Consider the following 21,685-nt stretch of genomic DNA (forward strand, 5'->3'; position numbering starts at 1 on the left):
AAAATAAAAAATAATAGTCAAATCATTGGTCAAAGACAATCAAATCAAGTTTGAGATGCAGGAGTTCGTCCTTTGGAAGGCCAAAGTTATCTTTGTTTAATGCTTAATTCTTTGTTTAGTTCTGTTTTCCTTGAGAGTGAGAATTACTTTATCTGTGTAAATCAGGCTCTGTAAACTTTTTGAATTGCTTTCTTCTTCTTAAATGACAAACCAGAGCTCCCACAATCCTTTGAAAAAAATATCAAAGTTTGAATTTTAATATGCGTGTGGGCCTTATAAAAGTGGAAGAAGAGAGTAACACTTAGCAGCCATCCCATGCCGGGGCTGATCTAAATTTACTGGCTCACATTAATAGGGCAAAATAGTTTATAAAAAAATAGGGAAAAATAAGAGGATTAGCTTGCTAAGTCAAACACTTGCTACTTGCTATCTAAGCGATCAGAGGCGGAGCTAGCGGTGGGTCTAGGGGGCTCCCTCTAGACCCTCACAAACAATGGATCCCCCTTGAGCCCCCTTCATTTTGAGGAGAAAGAATGAGGAAGAAGGAAAGGAAGAAGAAAGAAAGCCCCCGCTTGATCTGTTGCTAGATTCGCCAGGCCATCTGTATCGGTATCATTGTTACTACATCCATCAACACTGGACCAGCTGGAACGCCACGCAGGTGCTTCCGTTGAATCGGAGAGCGCACGAGGCGAGGAAATTTTTGAGTTGGACTTTGCACGTTCCGGTCTACCGTCTACGGTACCGTACGTGCCATCTTGACACGGCAAAACTTGTCTGTCTGTCTCTGGCGTCTCTCGGTTAAATTACTCTCCGGTGGGAGTTTTAGGACAGGGACATGGCAATCGCAGAGTGCCAGAGTCGCAGATGCCGAAGATGATGGGAGGAGCAAAGATGCAGAGAAAAGCAGGTCCGGCATCTGAACATGCAACCCGAAAATCCAATCAGAGGGTCGGCCGATGCTCGCCTTTCGCTTTCAGATGCAGTAGAGTACTTTGTGCGGGCATGCAGGGTGCTTAAAATATGCGAACGTGTGCGGAGGAATGTCAACTTGTGCCTTGTGATCAGAATGATTGAATGAATCGTGTTCAGTGATTCAGCCATGTACCAGTAGTACGAGTGCTTTATTATCGGCGGTCCATCAGTACATGTGTGTGCCTGTCGTCTAATTCGAATTTCGACGCATAAAGAAGACGGAACAAAAAAAAAGGTTTGTGAGTGTCCTTCACGTGATTAGATGAGCGATTTTTTTCAGAATCGCGCAGCCGGTCGCGATCGTGAGGGATTTGCCAGCTTAGGATTGAAATGAAAGCAGAGGGGGAACAAGAAAACCGGTTTCCGGCACCTGGAACATCTTCCAGGAAACAAGCTTGTCTCTTGCGATGTGGAGGTTCAGTTTGTCAGAAAACTAATTGTGTCCTCGTGTATTAGGTCGGAGTTGGCGGTCTGCAACGCAACTATCTTAATATTTGTGCTCTCCACGAGTTATTATGCACAAAAAATTACATCTAATCATTTTTTTTTGCCAAAGGTTGTTAGACTAGTTGGTCGAAGCACTCCAACGGTATCCCATAGATAGTTGAGTTTTTTTTTGTGCCAACGTGCTCGATCTTCGGCAGTAAAATTCAGACTGTGCGAGCGATGCACCTCTTCTTCAAAGAAAAAACAGCCGAAGTGCTCGTGCTATCCTACATGCGGTGTGGTGACATGGCGTGGCAACTGGCAAGTGACACTGACACAAACGGCGATTCCATATTTCCATGCCATGCGTCCGTTGCGAATGTGGAGGCATGAGGCGTCAGAGTGTTCAGTGATTCATGCAGCAACAACTTACAATTACGATGGGCTGAAATATCGTTAGGAAGGAATGAGGCCCAAGAAGAAAATACCAGTTACTAGTAGTACTTGGTACCATATCTCAAAAACACTAGAAAGGCCGCGCAGCAACGCTGCGCGTGACCTGATTTTTAACTTTTTTTAGAGTAAAATGCACTGGGAGTCCTTAAACTAGTTGACATGTTCTATTTAGGTCCATGAACTTCGAAAATGCATTTATAGGTCCACAATCTATTCAAGTGTGTCACTTGAGGTCCAAAACACATATGACCAGTGTTGATCGCCACGTCCGATCCACGTGGCTGCTGGCCGCCACGCGTGCTCCGCCCTCCCCCCCTCTCTCTCTTTCTCTCTCTCCCCGTTCTACCCCTGCACCGCGCCTCCGCCTCCCATTTCTAGCCGGCGCCGCCCCCTCTCTCCCCCCTGCGCCGCCGGCAAGGCGAGCCGCGGCGGAGGGGCCGGAGCCCCGGCGAGGCGTGGCTGGCGGCGGAGAGGCCCTCCTGCCCGACGCCCCGGCGACCACGTCCTCCTCTACCTCGCCGGCGCGGGGCTGCGGCGAGCAAGCAAGGCCATGGCCGATCTGCGCGCGGCGGAGCTCGGCCGGCCATGGCGGATCGGCGCGCTGTCGGATCCGGCTCCACCTCTCCTGCCGGTGTGCTTCGGTGGCGGCGGGCCGACACGCGGCAGGTCAGAGCGGCGGAGCGGGCCAGGACGGCGCTCAGTCGGCCGCGGCGGGGCAACGTCGCAGGCGGCGGGGGGGAGCTCCGACATCCTCGTCCTCGCAGGCGGCGGCCCCCCTCGAGTTCGGCCACGGCTCCTCTCATCGACGACAGCAGTGGCGCCGCGCGCGGGCCGGTGCTGGCCCCTGCCCCCAGGCGGCGGAGCCGCCCCTACCACCCGGCCCTCCCCTGCCCGGCGGGTCCTCGCGGCGACCACGGGTCCTCGTGGATCTGCGGCTGTGGCTGCCCCTCCTCCCTCCCCTGCATGTGGCGCGACCTGCCTGTGCGCGGCGGCGTGGCCCTCCTCCTCCTCGCGGGCGCCCTTGGAGGTCGCCGCAGCCCGCAGCCTTCTCACCGCCGTCTTCCCCTGCTCCCTCCATCGCCGAGCTGCGTCGCCCTATCCCATGCATCCCCCGCTGGCGAGGCTGGGCGGCCGTGGCGAGGCAAGGCAGATCGGCCGCGGCGGACGTGCTTCCGTCCCCTGCTTCTCCTCCCCTGTGGCGGCGGAGCGTGGCGGGGCGGCGGCGGAGCGCGGCGAGCGAGCCGAGCATGGGCGCGGGGCACGGAGGCCGACGCGGGGCGTCACGTCGACCGATAACGTGCAGATGGCAGGCTCGCGGCCAGGGTGCGGCGACCGGCCGGGGCAGGCGAGCGGGGCCGGCGCGACGCGGAGCAGTTAGGGCCAGCGCGGGAGAACGGGGAGAGAGAGAAAGAGAGAGAGGGGGAGGGCGGAGCACGCGTGGCGGCCAGCAGCCACGTGGATCGGACGTGGCGGTCCACGTAGGCGGCCAACACTGGTCATATGTATTTTGGACCTCAAGTGACACACTTGAATAGATTGTGGACCTATAAATGCATTTTTGAAGTTTATGGACCTAAACAGAACAGGTCAACTAGTTTAAGGACCCCCAGTGCATTTTACTCTTTTTTTATATGAAACTTTGTATATTATTTTGTTGACGTTTTTTTTGGTGAAACAACGGGTAAGATAGTTTATTAGGGAGGGCGGAGCACAATTAGTCCGATATTTAATGTATTTTCGAAAATATGCTGCGATTAGTAGACGTGTTATTTTTTAGGAAGTAGTGGTTATATTGAAATATAATGCGTTATTGTGGAGGTAGCATGAGAAGCCATAGAAGAATGGTGATCGAATTGTACGTATAGTGTTGCTATTGTAGTAGTAACAATTGGAACATTTTTTTTCAGGATTCCAACGTAGGTGGGACGAATATGTCAATTCGTTATCTTTGCATTCGCATTGTTTTTGTTCGGAGATCATTGCTGCAGTTTTCCCTATTTTTCTGTTTTTTTCTCATTTTTTTATTTCTCCATTTTCTTTTTCTTTTTTCTCTATTTTTTTCTTTTTCCCCTCTCTTCTTTATCTCTCCCTCCCTATCCTCTCCCTCGTCTCCCTCTCGATCTCCGCCGCCCCTCCCCCTTCGCCGCGCTCTCCCCCTCCCCAGCTCCCTCAGCCGCGCCCTCCCCCTCCCTGTGCACTCCGCTACCTCCTCCAGGGCGAGCATGGCCGCGCCGCCCCCTCCCTCTTCCCTCCTCCCTCATCGCTCCTGCCTCCTCGGCCGGACCGCGAGGTCCTCGAGCCTGCGGGGGCTCCTGCGCGAGCGGCAGGGCTCGCGGCGGCCCGCGCGTGGGGCGGCGGGCGCGAGTGAGGGCTGCGCGCGGCGCCGTGGTGCCGTGCGCCCCTCCCCCTCTCTCTCTTCCCGGCCGCGGCGGCGGTGGCAGCGAGGGCGAGGTGGCGCGCCGGCCTTCCCTCTCCCCGAGCGCCGCCGGCCCCTCCCTCTCCCAGTCCCTCTCTGGCGCTGGTGGCGGCTCCCCTCCCCTCCCGCGGGCGGCTGCTCCGCAGGCACCGGATCCGGCGGTGCCGAGGCCGGATTCGGCGCGGACGCGGCGGCGGGCCCGGCGGTTACGCACGGTGGCGGATCTGCCACTTAGCAGCAAGCGAACGGCGGCACGGGGCCTCCACGGCGGTGACGGGGCAGCGGCGGCGGCGCGCGCTCGCGCAGGGCTCGGGCGGCGCCGGAGCGCTGCGGCGGAGGAGGCCGTTACCGTGGCCGTTGGATGACCCGATCGGACGGCCGCTGCTTTTCCAGGCGACGTGGTGCGCTCCCAGGCGAGGGAATCGACCCAGGTTTCGATTGTTAAGTACTTAGTACCAAGGCCCAATTGATGTATTGGGGCGGTCCAAACACACATTCCCATCACAGTTTGTTGTTGTTGGTTGGGTCGGGAAGCCCAATTCAGTGTACCAAGGGATGCACGGCCCAAAAAGCTTGCAGAGTTGCAGCGCGGGGCATTGGTGTCATCATCATGCAACAGGGGTGGAACTCTGTTTCCTTATTCCTATACCTAATCCATTTGTGATGCTGTTCTGTACTTTTCTAATCACGTGTGCTTCCTCCTCCTTTTCCCCCACTTGAATCGCATATTCGCATGGGGACTTTGGGATTGCGATCCGGAGACCATGCTCGTCCGCGGGGCTCACAGGAAAAGGTAGTTAACACTAAAAACGGTAAGGCTGATGCACGGCAGTGAAGGTCTGGCAAAACGGCAGCATGGCACGCACGGTCGTTGCCCCAGCGTCGCATGGGCCAAACCGGCGAATGCTTTTACTACATCCATACCCACCTTTCCTTCCTAGTACCCAGCAGCCTGCGAAACGCTCGGTGAATTTCATGTTTGGCGACCCAGGCACGCACGCATGGGCGTGACCGCGACTGCAGACCCGAACTTCACGGGCAACCCAAGTACCAACCAACCAAAACCGCGCGCGAGGCCAGCACCACTGCGCAACAACGCCGACGGGCACCGGACGAATCGCAAGCCTGCCACCACCCTCAAACGGTCAAACCTACGCAGCCGCCGTGCGCCGTGCGTGCCGAAAGCGGCGCAAGGGACAGGCGAGTCGACCAGCCCGCGCCCCCCGGCGCTGAAAGTGAGGCGACAACTCGTCCGCTGTTGCATGTTCGGGCGGTCGACGAGGCCTAATCATAGGCGTGCTTCGTGGTCCAGGGGCTGCGCTCTCCGGCCGGCCGCACGGCGACGGGCGGAGGCGCCGGCCGTGTCGCCTGCCGAGGCAGGAAGCGCGATCAGTCTTCTTCACCGGGGGCAGCACCGGGCGCGAAGTATCCGCCCGGCTCCAGACGGGTCCGTCCAACCGGTCAAATCGTCGTGCGCCCGTGGTCTGCCGGCCTCATCAACCTCTGCCTTTTGTGTTCGTGATCAGGGGCGGGCAGGGGCCATGGCTCCCTAATGTTGGTGTAACTACATATAAAATCTTCTAATCTCATTGCTAATGTTATTCATTAATAAGGTGTGGCCCCTCCTGATTGTCGGTATTAGTAAATTGGCTCCCTCTATGTTTCATTCCTGGCTCCGCCCCTGTTCGTGATGGCTACGTCGTCTATTACAAGGCGCTTGGGGCATTCTGAAACCCAAAAGAAGATCCCAAGTTGTTCGGCGTAAAGGAAGGTTGCAAAGTCCTGCCGTGCTGTGCGGAATCTCCCTGACTGAGCAGTTTGTTCCGACGCTCGATTGGCAGCGGAGACAAGCCCTCACGTACGGACGCTTTTCCTTTGATATGGTCGTCCACTACTCCCCCTTTGGTCTGTAAACAATCGCAAATCGCTCTCGAGACACATACATGACATTGATTCTATTCAAAAAGTAAACATGACATTGTTCGGAAGAAGAGAACATGAAAATGACGTTCAGGTAAAAAACTCCACCGGAGGAAAATACGAGACGGGGCGGGGAAAGGCAAGGCAAGGGAAGCAATGAAGATTCCTCAGTCCTCACGATTCCACTTGAGCAGTGGCGTCTGCTGCAGTAGTAGGCTAGTAGCTCTCCGATTTGGGGCCGAGCGCCCGAGCCAACCAACTCCTCGGACCAGAAATCAACAGCCGAAACCAAACAATCAGCAGGCAGGCCGGGCTTCCAAAGGCACGCTCGATCCACTGGATCCAAATGAAGCAGCGCGGCCGTTGCAGGGACGTCGCTGTTTTTAGCAGGGTGGATTTTGGATGACGCAGGTAATCAGCTGGTAGGTGGCCAAGCAGCTTCCGAAAACCGCCAAAAATAATGGCAATTTGGAGGTCACAGGAGGCCGGAGCAGAAGGCGATGGTGATGTAGGTAGAAGCGCAAGATGACACTCGCGAGCGTGGCGACTGAGTGGCCCGCGACGCAGCAGGGCTTGGTCCTGTGCGGGCAGCCAATGAGATTTGACACTAGTTTAGGTGCCAATCATGGCGCTAGATCCCCGATGCGTTGCGGTCCAACGAAACGCAGGCGTGGAACTCGCAACAGCGAGCATGGTTTCCGGTCGGTTCGGAGTGCTCCATCAGCTAGCTGGGCTAGGTGCGACAGTTTCTCGTTCTGGTCCGTTACTGGACAAGGAGAGAATGAGCGAAAGAATGACGGACATGGACACCGAACCAATCAGTCTACCAGAAAACGCAGACGAAGACGAACGGAGGGGAAAGCGCGGAGGAGAAACGCGAGCTCGGCGTGGGCAACGCCGCGCGCATCCTTTTCCCCGGCGCCACAGCCGAAGCGACGCCGCCAATCGCCATGGGGAGCTCTTGGTGGTGCCTTGCTGTCGAAAAGGATGCCGTACCCGCGCAGTTCGACTCCAGAAATGTCGCGTGAGCGAGCCGCGAATGAATGAACGTCGCTTGTTGTTTCCTCGCGAATTCTGATGGGCTTTTCTTGTGGTTCGCCGCCGCCTTTCGCATCGCGATGCAAGCCTGCGCCGCGAAGTCATCGCGAGCTGGTGCGCGACGAGCCAATGGGGGGCGCTCTGGGCGCGGTGTCTTGCTGAAGCACGCCCCCGGGTTTCAGGCCTGACGAGCGAACACGTCTCCTGAGGAAGGCAGGGTCAGATGGGGATTATTGGCACACAGGGAGCACTACTGCCTCGCAGCATATACTAATGCAATGCACCGTTGCATGATTTGGGGAGCGGCCCCCTCTTCCAGGCTTAATTGGCACTTGGTGCTAGCAGACGTCTCATAATAGGAGCGGAGGGGAATCACTAGCAATTCTGTCATTCCGTTGTCTCTCGTGACCTATTTGCAATACCTTTGTGGCAAAAATGTCGTGGAGCGAATCATAATGGCGTGTACAAAAGCTGAAGCAACTGAAATGCCAACCGCATGATGTTGACCTTTCTTCTTCAAAACCTAGGCTTCCTTTAGTTGCCCGCATAAAGTTGTAAAAATATAATTTTTGCACATTTGAAGTAAAAATATAATTTTTGCACATTTGAAGTATTAAATATAAATTAATTACAGAACCTAGTGTAATGTGGCAATTTAGTGTCTAATCATAGTCTAATTAGGCTTATTAAATTCGTCTCGTAATTTACAAACAAATTATTCAATTTATTTTTTATTTCGTCTAAATTTAATACTTCATGCATATAAGATTCTCTTTCGATGTGATAGATTTGAAATTTTGAATTTCGCAACTAAAGAAGGCCCTAGTGCTTCCGGGGCCATAAAAGTGGAACTGAAGTGACAAAGGTAGATATCTTCTTTTTTATCATCTACTATGTAAACTATAAGCACACTATGGTGCGGATAAATAAGTCTTTTATGGTCCATTAAGAAGTAGAGACACCAGATGCCCAGATCAATGGCGGATGCAACACTGGCTCTAGGGGGGGCTCCAGCCCCCCCCCCCCCCCCCCCCCCCCCCCAATTACTTGCGCGCAGAGATCCATCAAGCCGCCACCAGGCAGAGGTGGATGCCCATGGCACCAGGAAACCGATCATGGTGAGAGTGGTTGCCGCCGAGATCTTCGGGTTCGACTTCATGCCAGCCAGATGCAGCCCAGTGTCGATCTCCAAATTATAACTTGGACTTTAGTATCTAGCTAAAAAAATATACAATGTGTACCAAATTTTATATCTCACATGCCATAATTTGTGATAGCCTCTTCATGTGCTGCAAAAAGGCTACTCCCCCATCATGAAATAAATGATATTTTGGTTTGTTCTAAACGAAAGCACTCTAAGTTTATTTCTTTTAAAAAAAACACATTCTAAGTTTGACCAAATTTATAAAGAAGAATATTAACATTTCACATCAAATAAGTAAATTGTAGAAATATATTTCATAATGTATATAATTATTCTTATTTATATTTAAAATATTATTACTTTTCTATAAATTTAGTTAAACTTATAACAGTTTGACTTAGAACAAAATACCTTATATTTCAGGATAGAGGGAGTATAAAACAACAACAATTTTAACAATTTTCAAGGCATTCGTAGTGATAGTACTGGAGAGAGAGAGAGAGAGAGAGAGAGAAAGAGAGAGAGAGAGATTTAAGCACCATGCCTCCAACAATAATTTGCCATTTTGATTGGCCGCCACAGATCGCCACGCCACACTAGCTCCTACCAGGCTGCTTTGGCGTCCATTTGGTTTATACTTAAGTTGAGGCAGTCATACAGCTTTGTGCTTTAATTTTCACCAAGCTGTGGCGATCGATCTGCTCGCCACACATCGCCACAACTTGGTGTCCGCGCCATAGCTCACGTGCGTGGGGGGCGTTGGCTGGGAACCAAACAGCCCCTAAGCTGTGCTAATCCAGAACGTACACGTGGGAAACGCTTTTCCTCAACTGACGATCCCTAGATACACGAATCAGGAACAGCTATCCAGATAGCCCGCCGCCACGTCCTGCATCGTCGCCCTCTGCAGAAATCATCGTTACATCGGTGATCGGTGCAACTACTTCGTTTCCATCTCGCAAAAAAAAACCTACTTCGTTTCCAGAGAAGTCTCAGACCGGTCGTTCGCCCGACGTGGGCTAGCACATCCCTCCGTTCCAAATTATAAGTCATTGTTTGAATTTTGGAGAGTCAAACTATTTTAAAATTTGACTAAAATTATAGAAAAAAGCACAAAGATTTATGACACCAAATAGATATAATATAAAAATATAACTAACAAAGAATCTAATGATATTTAATTGGTATCGAAAATGTTATTATGTTGTTGTATAAATTTGGTCAAACTTCGAAAATTTTGACTCTCCAAGATTCTTGGAATGACTTATAATTTAAAACGAAGGGAATAGTACGTAGGAGCACAGAACGTTAGCTGGATGGGCACGCATTATTTATCCTACCAGACGAAGCAAGGAGTCGGAGACAGCGGGAGAGAAATCAAATACTCGGCTGCGCCCTCCCTCAAAGCATCCCCATGTTTACATGTGCTGCGTGAGCATTTTTTCCTAGCTTCGAAAAGAGAGGCGTGTGCATATGTTGCTCTGAACTTCTGATCACCTCATCATCAACACCATCATCGTGATTCAAGAAGACTTCTCAAGAAAAAAAAAAAGAATCATGATTCAAGAATCATCAGCCTGTCCACATACCATTTACTTACCTCGTTGACCTCACGGATATAGGTAAATCGGTGAATCGTACCGGCACTATCTGGCACTAGCTGTTGTCTAGCTCATCATCAAAATTCATTTTTTGCTGTTTTTTTAATGAAGGTGAATGAGTTCGTCCTAAACATAGGAGTATCATACAAGCACATGATGCTCATCAACAATAAATTCCTACTTTTATAACACGGTGCTGTGTACACGAAGTACTGTGATTGGGATTAAACTAGTCCAGATACGCCGGTGACGTGCTGTACCACGTTTGTCCATGCTTCGTCTGGCCAGGTCGCGGCGACTACGAATTTGTCAAGGAATAAAAACGAGTCCTTTCCCGGCCGTTGCATCACCCATCCAATTGATCCCGCTTGCTTGCCCGTTCAACGCCCTGGCCCCCCTGCTCAAAAAAAAAAAAAACGCCCTGGCCCCGGGGAATTAGAGAAGGAGGCGAGAAGCATCAGGATTAGGAGGAGAGGAGATGGCGTCCCCTTACCAAATCCGCAGGCCCCGGTGCTGACTCTCCCCGCCCGAGTTCGCCAATCCATAAAGACCCCGGGCGCCGGCTTCCCTGAGCCAGCTCGATCCCTCCCCCCAGCCGCTTTCTGCTCGCGGTCGCGGCACGCATCGATTGGTCCAAGCGTGCGAGCTAGCCGGCCGGCCGGGCGCGGCGCACCGCGGGGCGATCGGGAGAGGGGAGAAGAGCTAGCTAGCTAGGGGTGGGTAGCGATCGAGGTGCGGGCGGGCGGCCGGGCGCCATGAACTTCGTGGGGCGGCGCAAGTCGGCGTTGCTCGCGGGCGCGGGCGCCGGCGCCGACGCGTTCGGCGGGAAGCATGCCGTGGCGTCGCTGCGCAAGGGCGGGCGGCTGCCGGTCTACGTGGCGAGCGTCTTCTTCGTCCTCTGCGTCATCGTCATGTACGGCGAGGACATCCGGTCGCTGACGTACGAGCCGCTGACGCGCGTGCCCGCGCCGACGGTGCCGGCAGCGGACGCGGGAGCGGCCGGCCGGCAGAAGGTCGTCGTGGTGCCCCGCCGGGACGTCTCCTCCTCGGAGAAGCCCGCCGCCGTGCTGCACCGCGGCGATCAGGAGAAGCCGAAGCAGCGCGCTGTGACGGCGGAGCCGGCGCCGGCGGTGGAGACGCCGCAGAAGAAGGTCGCCACCGGGAGCAAGAAGAAGGACGGCAAGAAGCCGAGGAAGGCGAGGCGGCAGCGCGCGGCGAGGAAGACGGTGGTGCCGCCGGCGCTGGGCGTGCCGGAGTCGTGCGACCTGTCCAAGGGCCGGTGGGTGTTCGACAACACGAGCTACCCGCTGTACCGGGAGGAGGAGTGCCAGTTCCTGACGTCGCAGGTGACGTGCATGAGGAACGGCCGCCGCGACGACACCTACCAGAAGTGGCGGTGGCAGCCCAAGGACTGCTCCATGCCCAGGTACACACCAGTCGGGCGGCGCCAGGCGGACAGAGACGGCTGGCTCTGGCCGGGCGTGCATGCATTAACGGCGAGGCTGCCTTTAATTTATTCCATGGATTCCACCCCACCGCAGGTTCGACGCGAAGCTGTTCATGGAGAGGCTCCGGGGGAAGCGATTCATGTTCGTGGGGGACTCGCTGAACCGGAACCAGTGGGAGTCGATGGTGTGCCTGCTGCAGTCGGCGAGCCCGCCGGGGAAGAAGTACGTCAGCTGGGAGGGCCAGCGCGTCGTCTTCCACGCCTGGGTGCGTACGCCGCCGTCCCCGTCGCCGGCCACTCGGCCCTTTCTTTTCTGCCTTTACGATTCGTGCCGCCGAGGGTAACCGCGCGTCGCCAGCTAGTACTATCAGGACCCCACGGCTGCCCACTGCGTTCCAGACTTCCAGTTTCATTCCATACACGCACCGGTTTTTCAAACCGTGACGTGCCTGTCGTTGGTGACGGCTAGGTGCAACAACTTTCCTGGACACGGGCGGCCGTTTCTGACCCGGCCGCCGGTCATGTTTGTGCACGAAACTAACTAACCAACCAGAATTCTATTACAAGTATCCCCCACCCCTCGATCTCCGAGAAAGAAAATGAAGAGAAAAGAAAACTGAACTGGGCCAACACGTTTATTTTGGTGCGTGCAGGCGTTCAACGCGACGGTGGAGTTCTACTGGGCGCCGTTCCTGGTGGAGTCGAACTCGGACGACCCCAAGATCCACAGCATCCAGGACCGGATCATCAAGGCGGACACGATCGCGGCGCACGCCGAGAACTGGCGCGGCGTCGACTACCTCGTCTTCAACACCTACATCTGGTGGATGAACACGCTCAACATGAAAGTCATGTACGTGCCTGCCTTGGGGTGCTTCTAGATACTATCTATACTGTACGCTCGGTGACCTTCCGCTGACGTACGGTCGTCGATCGCTGGCAGGAGGCCGGGCGGGCAGAGCTGGGAGGAGCACGACGAGGTGGTGCGCATCGAGGCGTACCGCAAGGTGCTGACGACGTGGGCCCGATGGGTGAACGAGAACGTCGACCCGGCGCGCACGTCCGTCTTCTTCATGAGCATGTCCCCTCTCCACATCAGGTACCGCATCCTCCTCTCGTTCCGTTCCACAGTACAGTAGTAGCTCCCCACTCCCGACCTAGCTACTTTAAGTCTCGAAAACGGGAGTGTGCCCGAACAGGGCACGTATGTAGGAGTACTGCACAGCGCACGCGCGCAACTGCCCAACGGTTCAGGAACGCACTGTAGGCGCTCTTAACGTCGCGACGCGTGTGGGGACGAAAAGGTACATGAACGCGCGCCCCGTGGCGGCGGGATGGTATGGTACCGGCCCGAGCTCGGCCACCCTGCCCGCCGGAGAGACGGTCAAGCCCGACGAGATCCTGCACGGTCTGGTGGCGGAGTGGGCGCCGGCGGGCCGACTGGCGCGGTCGCCTCCCGTGGGCGGAACGGCCCCGCGCATGGGGCATGGGATGATGGGAGTTTGAAATGTCAGAACCCGGGGGGATGGGGCCCGCCCGGGGCTCGCGCGTGGCCACGGCTCGGCTAGCCTATAGGTGCTCGTGCGGCGGTGGCCGCGCGAGCCTGTTCGGGCCATTTCTGTGCAAATCGCCAGCTAGCTGCTCTACCCGGGCTCGGCGTACGGCGTAGCTCGCGAACAGTGCGCCTGACGCGACTCCATCAGCAGCAGCCATTGGTGATTGATGGCGAGGCGCGTGGAATCAATCGATCGGGTGTGGTCCTGGCACGGCGGTACAATAGTAGTAGCTGGCTTGTTACCCAGATTTGGTTTACACCAATGGTTTGACATGCCAGGATAGAAGAAGTAGATCTCATTTTGTGTAGCTTTAATCTGGAGGCGCACGGCACTGGCACCAGGAACTCATGGCATCGAGCTTCAAACTGATGGCACTGCAGAATAGTACTACCGATCCCAAGGACCGCGAACGCGACTTTTTAGTAGACGTTACTTGGATCGGCACCTTCCTCTCTTCCCTGTTCTCCAAGCACTTTACTTGGGGGTCAAGAGACTTGCGTCACAAAACTTTTAAAAAAAAAAAAACTAAACTTGCGTCACAAAACTGACCAGCTGGTCCGTTACTAAAGTCCAATGAAACGGGTGTTCCCTATCGGCCGAATAGTACGGGGTACTGTATTGTATCGTATTTAGCTCGCTGTCCAGACACGTATGTTGCAATCCGAGAAATACTGTATATACTATACACCCTAGAGATGAAGGCCTGGGAGCAGCCGGACGCTCCGCGGGCGACACGTCGTGGGTAGAGGAAAGCCGACGCAGGGTGTGGATTCTCCGTTCGCTCGCTTCCCCGCAGAGCCGCGCGCGCCGACCTGCCGCACCGCCTTAGGTTCGTGTGGGTCCCGCTTGGACACCTTCAACCTAGCTCCACTGGGCGCCATATCTTCTCCCTCCACTGAGAATATCGCCGTCGTCGGAGGAGAGAGGAGTCCGCCAGCGGGGCGTGGAGGCCATGGCGTCAGGCGCGGCGGGACGAGGTGGCGTTCGGCCACCGCAGCAGAGTGAAGGAGGGGTGCGGCGGCTCTTGGGGAGCGGGGTACAGGTGGCGGTGGCGATGCTTGGGCGAGGAGGCGGAGGCGCCCGATGGACGCACCGGCGCGCCGCCGAGTCGGCCAGAGGCCACGCCGCTCTCCGCCAGGGCCACACACCACCGAATTGAGGCCGCGTCGGGGTATCCGTATCGCCCACCCACCGGAGCCGCGCCGGCCATTTCTCGGCAGCCGCATCTGGGCGCCAAGGAGGGGGCACGGTTGGGCGAGTGCCGCGGCCAGCCGTGGATGCGGAGGGGCGGGCGGGGAGGGCCGGCGGCGGCGCCGGTTCCTGGCCCGGAGGCGGAGGCGCCGGTTCCTAGCCCGGAGGCGGAGGCGCCGATTGGGGAGGGAGGCGGCGCGCCGGCGCCGGCTCCTGGGCCCGGAGGTGGAGGCATGGCTGGGGAGGTGGGCAGGGACGGAGGGGTCGAGGCGGCGGTGTCGCCTCCTTGGCGCGGAGGTTGGCCGTTGTAGAGGGGCGGAGGTGGAGGCGCAGCTCGAGGGGGCGAGCGGTGCGACGGCGCCTGGGCGAGGGTTGGCGACGGCAGTGGTTCCGGGGCGACGCCGTGCACGGCGTGAGGAGAGAAAGGGAAGAGGATAAGGGAGAGAGATTTTTTCCTTTTTTTTTTCTTTCTGCTTTAGGTCGGCGGAGCGCGTGGGGGCTGGGGAGAGGGGGAGTGCGAAGAGGGGAGGTGAGTGGATGGAGAGACGAGGCGTAGCGAAGCATGCTATTGGCCTAGTTATATAGTACTAGTGCTGGTGGCCGGTGGGACCGTGGGAGTACCGTCGCTGGGGAGCTACAGGGCGCGCCCTGTTTGGGCTTGCGCGTACCTGTCCGATCACATGGGCTATCGAATTATTCGCACGGGTCTGAGCCGCCGAAGCTTCCAATTCGATTCCCGAAGCCGCGATCCGTGGTGATGAGCTGTAGTCGCGCCGCCAATGACCGGCGGCGAGCGACGCATCGACGTTGCTGGCCCGTGACGGGGGTGGGAAAGCTCCGGCGGCGAGTGGCGTCGGCTGGAGCGTCGTTCTGGACTTCTGAACTTACCCGGGGGCGCCCGGAATTTCAGGATCTCACAGAGAGCAATTTTTAAGCCGGTCTGGGTATCAAACCTGCTCCCTCTGATCACGTTGGGGGTGTGAAGACTGGAAGGTGGATCAAAGTCTCCTCATCTGACGATAATCCTACTTGCACGCACCTGAGACCTGACGCTTTGCTTTTTTCTAGTTGCGTAGCTCAGGCTCAAAGCTCGATCTTCTCTTGAGAGTCAGCTCCAAGAGTTCTAAACTATTCGGGTTCAGAACTAGTATACCGAATGGATCTCCCTACATCAACTATCAAGCTACTCCAGTTTACTATATACTAATATTAGACTATTATTAGAGTCTGCATACGAACTGTCCGAGATGAATTATTGGTTTCATCACGCTGACAACTGAATGGCCAAACGTGGCTCGGCTACTAGTTGGATCAAACGGAAGGTTTGCGTTGGTTACCTATCGCCACTGACAACGCATTAATTGACAATGATGTGGCTTAGGCTGCCCCCCACGGTCCACGGATGACGAGCTCACCTAAAGCTCTTCCTGGAAGAAAAATACAAGGATAGAGGGTGACCTATCAGGGAACTGATAGATGTTTAGGTTCCGTGAAGCAAACCACTTTGAATTGGCCGACTATTTTAGCCTTTTGTTTAAGCCGGAAGATTCTTCCTCTTTGGTGTTTTGTTTTGTGCAAGAAAGCAGTATGGAGTAGATGGCCAGAAGGACTGTACAAAGATTCAGATCTGGTGGTGGGTGAATGAACAAGTCACTGCGTGTTGTCACTAGCCGGCTGCGGTCTGCAGAGATTTTAGTAGCTAAAGCTTTGCCCTTGAAGTGGAAAGCTCAGTAAGACAGTAACAAGAACGAGTCATTTGGCGTGCCTGGTAGCATCGAAATTGTAGTGTGTTTCTGTCGCGATTGCGTCCCAGGACGGAGCACTTACCTAGCCTGGAGTGGATGGAGGGATGTCACGTCGAAAGACCCTGTTGACGCTCGCCCAACCAGAGAGCAAGTTGCAAGTCCGGCGAAGAGGACAGGCGACGTCTGCGCAATGCACGTATTTGGCAACTCAACGTACACGCTACGCGTAGAAATTCGTAATCAGCATTCCTACTGGTTTACATCTTTTTGTCTTGGCTTTTTTTTTTCTGGCCGTGAACTCTAAGCAAATTTACAAAATTTGGCGAACTCAAACTGACGGATTTGTTCCCCTTGTTTGTGTTTTGGAACAGCCCGCAGGTGTGGGGCAACCCTGACGGGATCCGGTGCGCCAAGGAGACGATGCCGCTGCTGGACTGGCACGGCCCGCTGTGGCTGGGCATGGACTGGGACATGTTCCACGAGGCGAAGAACGTCTCCCGCGCGGCGTCGCCCCGGGTGCCCATCACCTTCGTGGACATCACCACCATGTCGGAGCGGCGCAAGGACGGGCACACCTCGGTGCACACCATCCGGCAGGGGAAGGTGCTGGGGCCGGAGGAGCAGGCCGACCCCGGCACCTACGCCGACTGCATCCACTGGTGCCTCCCCGGCGTGCCCGACATCTGGAACCTCGTTCTCTACACCCGGATAATGTCCCGGCCAGCAGTCCAGTTCAGTTAAAACCTTCAGGTTGCGGGTTGCCAATTCGATTCATAGGCTTGGGCTGGCATGGCGCGCGGCTTGGTTATACGGCATCATCGGTTCTGAAAAGAATTTTTCTCCTCCTTTTCTTCACACTCTCTCTCGCCTTCTTCTTCACCTGTCGAAAGATGGCTTCATTTCTTTAGGGATGGTAGGTTAATTAAGTGAAAAGAGATTGTAAAAAGTGGGGTGTGAGGCTAGTCACCCCAGATCAAGGAACTGTACATTCCAGGGACAAAAGGAGCTGAAGTGAAAGAGATGAACAGAAATGGTTTACACGGAAACTGACACTTGCGTGCGTCCACCGGCGGGCAGAGTACTCGTGCCCTCGTGGGGCGCCTCTCCGCGCGCAGGTTTTGTGTGGTTTGTTTGTCTTGTGAACTTGTCGTCGCGCACTCTTTATAGTCAGACTTTACATAGGGGCAGATCGAAAGGTGATGGGAGTTGGAGGATCTTTTAGGTGATCGTCTTGTCTGATCCTCTCGTTGTACAGCGCCATGCTCAACCTGAAAAAGGGCAGCAGACGTCGAGAGAACGAGGAACGGGGCACCAGCTTGAGCATGAGGGAGGTGGTCATGAGCTAGCATGCGCTATTGATGGTCCCGTATCTCCCTTTGCCCTGCAGGGGCGGACCTGATCTGTGCTGCCTTTTGGCGTTCAAGGGCTCCCGTATCTCCCTTTGCCCTGCAGGGGCGGACCTGTGACTGATTACAGGTGCGAGAGAAGTGCAGTACTGACGCGAGGAGAGAGGACGGAGTGGCATGATCTTTCCTGGAGATAAAAAGCAGATAGTGGTATGCATGTGCTGCCATACCTGTAAAACGAGTACTAACGTTAGCTCGAGAAGGGCTGCTGAAATTTGACATCAGGGGACATAGTGTGTACTTTCAGGGGCGGCTAACCACTCAACAAAGTACTAACTCCTGAATGCTGAATACTCGTACTTCAGCAGATCAGCAATTCAGAATTCATCAATGTCTTAACTCGAAAGCCGGACAGGGGCCATGGTCCTGATCTGCCGTGTACAAAGGCTGAATGGTAAGATACTGCCAGGTCAGAAGCACTAAGGCACAGTTAGACGATTAAATTGATCAAAACAATTATTTTGGTTGTTCTGAAGTGCAGCTTATGCGGCAGTTACTCCTGTGACAAGGCCACTCGAATCTAGATGCCCATCTTAATCCGTAAGAAAAATGACCAAGTTCCTTTTATGTTTACTAGTGGAGTGCCCGTACGTTGCTACGGGTAATAAAAAATATATTAATCTACATATGAGTCATTCAACTTTATAAAACTTAGTGCAAAGTGAACTCAAACATAGCAATATAAATTCCGGAACTATTAGTTTTGCCACTCGCATTGCAATAGACAAATCACAAATGTACAATGAATATTTGAATCAATCTTTACATATTATTTGCATAACATCTCTATGGCTTCTTAAAACCATTTGGATGGGAATATATTTATATGTATCAGGCATAGACAGCAAGGAAGCAATCACCATCTTCGTTTATTTGCAGCTCCTATTTAGGCTCTCTCTTCAGAATCTTCTCAAATCTCAACAAAGTGGATTACTTATTGGGCCGCATTAAAACTACTGAAGACATACTTATAATAGAAAATGTGCTACACCTCAAATGGACTTAGTGGTAATATGCAAAAGAATTGAGAAACTTGGTTGCTTCCTTATGATGATGTGATCTGCATTGGAGAGCCAGAGCCAAGAAGCCAAGAAGCCATAATTAGGAAGGAAAAGGACAGGATGTACCATTGCAATTTGTTCAGCCATATGATGGTTTACTTCTTCGAAGATCTAAGTCCTGATTTGTTTCATACTGAATAAAATATGTGCCTCAAGTAAAATCTTCTAATATCGAAAGCTGGGTCGATTCCACGGGCAGGTAGCGGGTCCACGTCGCCCGTTAGCCCACGAGCCGTCGGATTCGCCCAGCTCGTGATGTCGACCGTTCGATCGTGTCAGTGCGAGCTTCTCTGTCCATTAAGCGGCGGATCCGAAAACTCGCGAACCCGCTCGTCCCCTCCTCTCGGCGCCCACGAGCAGCACTCGCCTCCACCACCGGCGCCGCCGCGATGTCATGGCCGGAGGTGCTCATGCCTCTCCCGCCTTCGCGCCATGCTCTCCTCCCACTCACACCCCCCCCCCCCCCCATTGTCTGACCCTCCTCCTCGCGCTCCCACTCTCCGGCCACGTCCCTACTCCTCCTCGATTGGTACGCATCCTCCTGCCCTGCGCTCTTGTTGTCCTCCCTCCCGCTTCGCCCCACCCTGGCCACCGCCGATACGGACCGCGCGCGAGGCCTCCTCGACTCCCTCCCGCCCCTGCTCCGTGAGTCCTTCCTGGTGTTGTTCCTCCGCTCCCTTTCCCCCCCGGGGCGCCCTCCACCTGCTCAACTAAATGGTCTTCACACCTCGCAGGATACGGAGCTCACCCTGGACATCCAGCGCGGGTGGACGGGCGGCTTAACCAGCGACATGGCGGAGCTCAGTGCCAGATCTAAAAAATTGTCCTTGACGTTTCCTCTTCCGCTTCACTCCCAATTCCCATCCAGTAAAAATCACCATAGCCCCTTGCACTCATCCTTTCAATCTGGATTGGATTGAGGGATCCATGGCGGCCGGCAATCATCGGAGAGACGCGGCCACACGACAGCAACGGTGGCCCTATTGCCCTTCTGCTCTCTGACCGTGGGCAAGCACCTGGTGCTCACGCGTGCATCTGTGCCTGCAAGCTCGGAGATGCTTGAGTGCAGGTGCACAGATTGAATCGATGTCAATACAGGAGATGCACAAGATGTGCTCGATGAATTGATTATGAGAGATGACGCCTAGGTTCTCCTCCCCATGTCCCTTACAGTGTAATTGTATTAATCGAATTATTTGTAATTTACTGTATGCAGTGACAAATATAGCAGCAAGTGCCGATGAGACTGATTATGTGCTACATAAAAATCTAGGTCGAGTGCCACCAGGTTCAAGCAAAGCTACAGGGCGTTCAGCTGTCTTCTTCCTCAAGATAATGGCAAAGAAGTTCTGATGATCCCCTGCCAATTCATTTGTTCAAGGTTGATTTCTGCTTCTACATCTCGTCCATTTCACTTGTCTCTGCTAACAAGTTCAACTCGTGTACCCAAATAGGAGACTTAGAGAGAAGCGATTGGTTTGGCTCTCACCTCCTTTGGTGCTCTCTCCTTGAAATGTGTTTGCTTTTAAGTTGGTGGAAGCAAAAGAAAATTAGATAGCAAAGAAAAACTCTGTATGGCATATGAAATCGATTTGAGTAATTATCTATCCTGCTTAGCGTCGTGAACTCGTGATAGTAAGAAATGCACTGATTATAATGGATTCTGTTTCCAAGATGAATCAGAGGGTAGCTAAAACTATAAGCATACTGAAGTTAGTCCAAGGATTCAAGTACATAGTTGTTCCATGGATAAATATGATCTATGTTTGGTATTTTCCATACATAAATAGATTGTTCTTTACCTCATCACTAACTTAGATCACTAGAGCTCCAGCACAATGTATTAAAAGCTTTTACTAATAGTTTAATACTCAGTTTGCTTCAAAAACAGCAATCCAAGACGCAAAGAAGAACATAACAAAAGGTGCTAGGAATCACCACCAAGTTTACTGATGTCTGCATTGTGTGACAATATCTATTGCAACTTAATTGGCAAACAATTCAAGTCTGCTCCGTGTGCACAAAGCCATATACGTAGATGTTTTTTCAGTCTAAAATGGAAGTAATTATAGATTCAAATCCAAAGAGATTGTTCAGTTAAAATTTCCCGGTCTTCAGATTTGAAGTTGCGCGCGAACACCGGTCTTCCCGCAGCAGTGGTGGCCGAGTTCCGCGCTGAGCTCCAGCGCGCCCTCCCCACGGCGATGACCGATTGCGCGTCGTCTGCAGCAGCATCCAAGCTCCACACGCCCTTTCTGTCACGACCACGGTGGTGGTGCCAAGGCTGGCGGTTCCGGCGGTGCCGCCGATACAGGGGCGACAATTTTGAGACAACAATAGATGCAGAGTAGTAAAAGGTTTAATTTGATTGGGTTCAGTTTTTGGCTATAAATCCTAATTTATTGCTGCATTTTCCTTTAGTTGATTTAGTATTATGATTCATGCCATTCTTTTTTTTTTCATTCCAGCGTTTGTCCATGTGCAGACTTGGATTAGGCTTCCAACTGGTGCACAGATGCAGTATACATCACGTTGCTTCTTCTATCAACAACAAAGACTGACTATTTTGTAATTGCAGCTCTGCATCCTACGGTGCTTGCTGATGCTGAGGTCCTCTGCAAACATATAATGGAAAGATCATCACCAGATACGGTCAATGCAATATGCACAGGTGGTTATCAACGGTTCCTCCTCCTCCTGGTAATTTGTTGAAGCTAACCGGCAGAATGATTTTTTTTGGTTATTGAGACAAATGTGACTGGATTAAGTTTGTAGCTGTAAATGTAGAGCGCATCTAGCTACCTGCATGGGCCAAGATCACACTTCAAGATATGGTCGCATGAAAGTACTGGCAACATATCTGTTTGGTAGAATGGCACTATATATGCATTTCCTACCATATCTGTATGGTCCTAAAATCTCATAACAATACGCATCATTACGCATTTACGCTCTTGATTGCTTTGCTAAACTTCAATGTCTCCAACTCTTGGGTATTCAGACACCTGTAGGTAAAATAGATGAAGAAGATCTGACGTACCAAAACAAATGGACCAGAAAATGGCCCAGCGCGGCAACGCCGCACGTTCTTTCTAGTAAACCTTGAAATTCCATCTTGGTTGAACAATTTCCTTTATCAACATCAATTTTTATTAAATAACACAATTGTAACAGCATGTTTTAACAGAGAGGCATACACTTTGCCTTCAATAAAACAACAAATCACTGTCGCTGTAGGGGAGAGTGCGCTCCGCGGCGCCTGTTCTAGTTTAATTAACTAATCCTTGAGAGTGTTGTCAAAAC

The 21,685-nt window shown here is 53.4% G+C and overlaps 1 protein-coding gene and 1 long non-coding RNA gene across 3 annotated transcripts; both read left to right on the plus strand.

The window, feature by feature from the left end:
* The first annotated feature begins 10,349 nt into the window (after positions 1-10,349).
* On the plus strand, positions 10,350-16,961 carry LOC120674101 (protein trichome birefringence-like 28). The gene is made up of 5 exons (XM_039955216.1): positions 10,350-11,402; positions 11,518-11,689; positions 12,077-12,276; positions 12,367-12,522; positions 16,287-16,961. Exons 1-5 carry the CDS (start codon positions 10,732-10,734, stop codon positions 16,654-16,656), a joined length of 1,569 nt encoding a protein of 522 aa, XP_039811150.1. The 5' UTR covers positions 10,350-10,731; the 3' UTR covers positions 16,657-16,961.
* A 1,735-nt stretch (positions 16,962-18,696) lies between these two features.
* Positions 18,697-21,353, plus strand: LOC120675591. 2 transcript variants are annotated; one of them, XR_005675396.1, is made up of 4 exons: positions 18,697-19,041; positions 19,117-19,556; positions 19,656-19,763; positions 20,501-21,353. It is a non-coding gene; the product is annotated as an uncharacterized LOC120675591 (long non-coding RNA). The 2 variants fall into 2 exon arrangements; XR_005675395.1 differs by having other exon boundaries at positions 18,701-19,027.
* Positions 21,354-21,685: the final 332 nt, after the last annotated feature.

The sequence above is a fragment of the Panicum virgatum genome, chromosome 5N (assembly GCF_016808335.1).
Source record: "Panicum virgatum strain AP13 chromosome 5N, P.virgatum_v5, whole genome shotgun sequence".
In the NCBI taxonomy this organism is placed as follows: Eukaryota; Viridiplantae; Streptophyta; class Magnoliopsida; order Poales; family Poaceae; genus Panicum; species Panicum virgatum.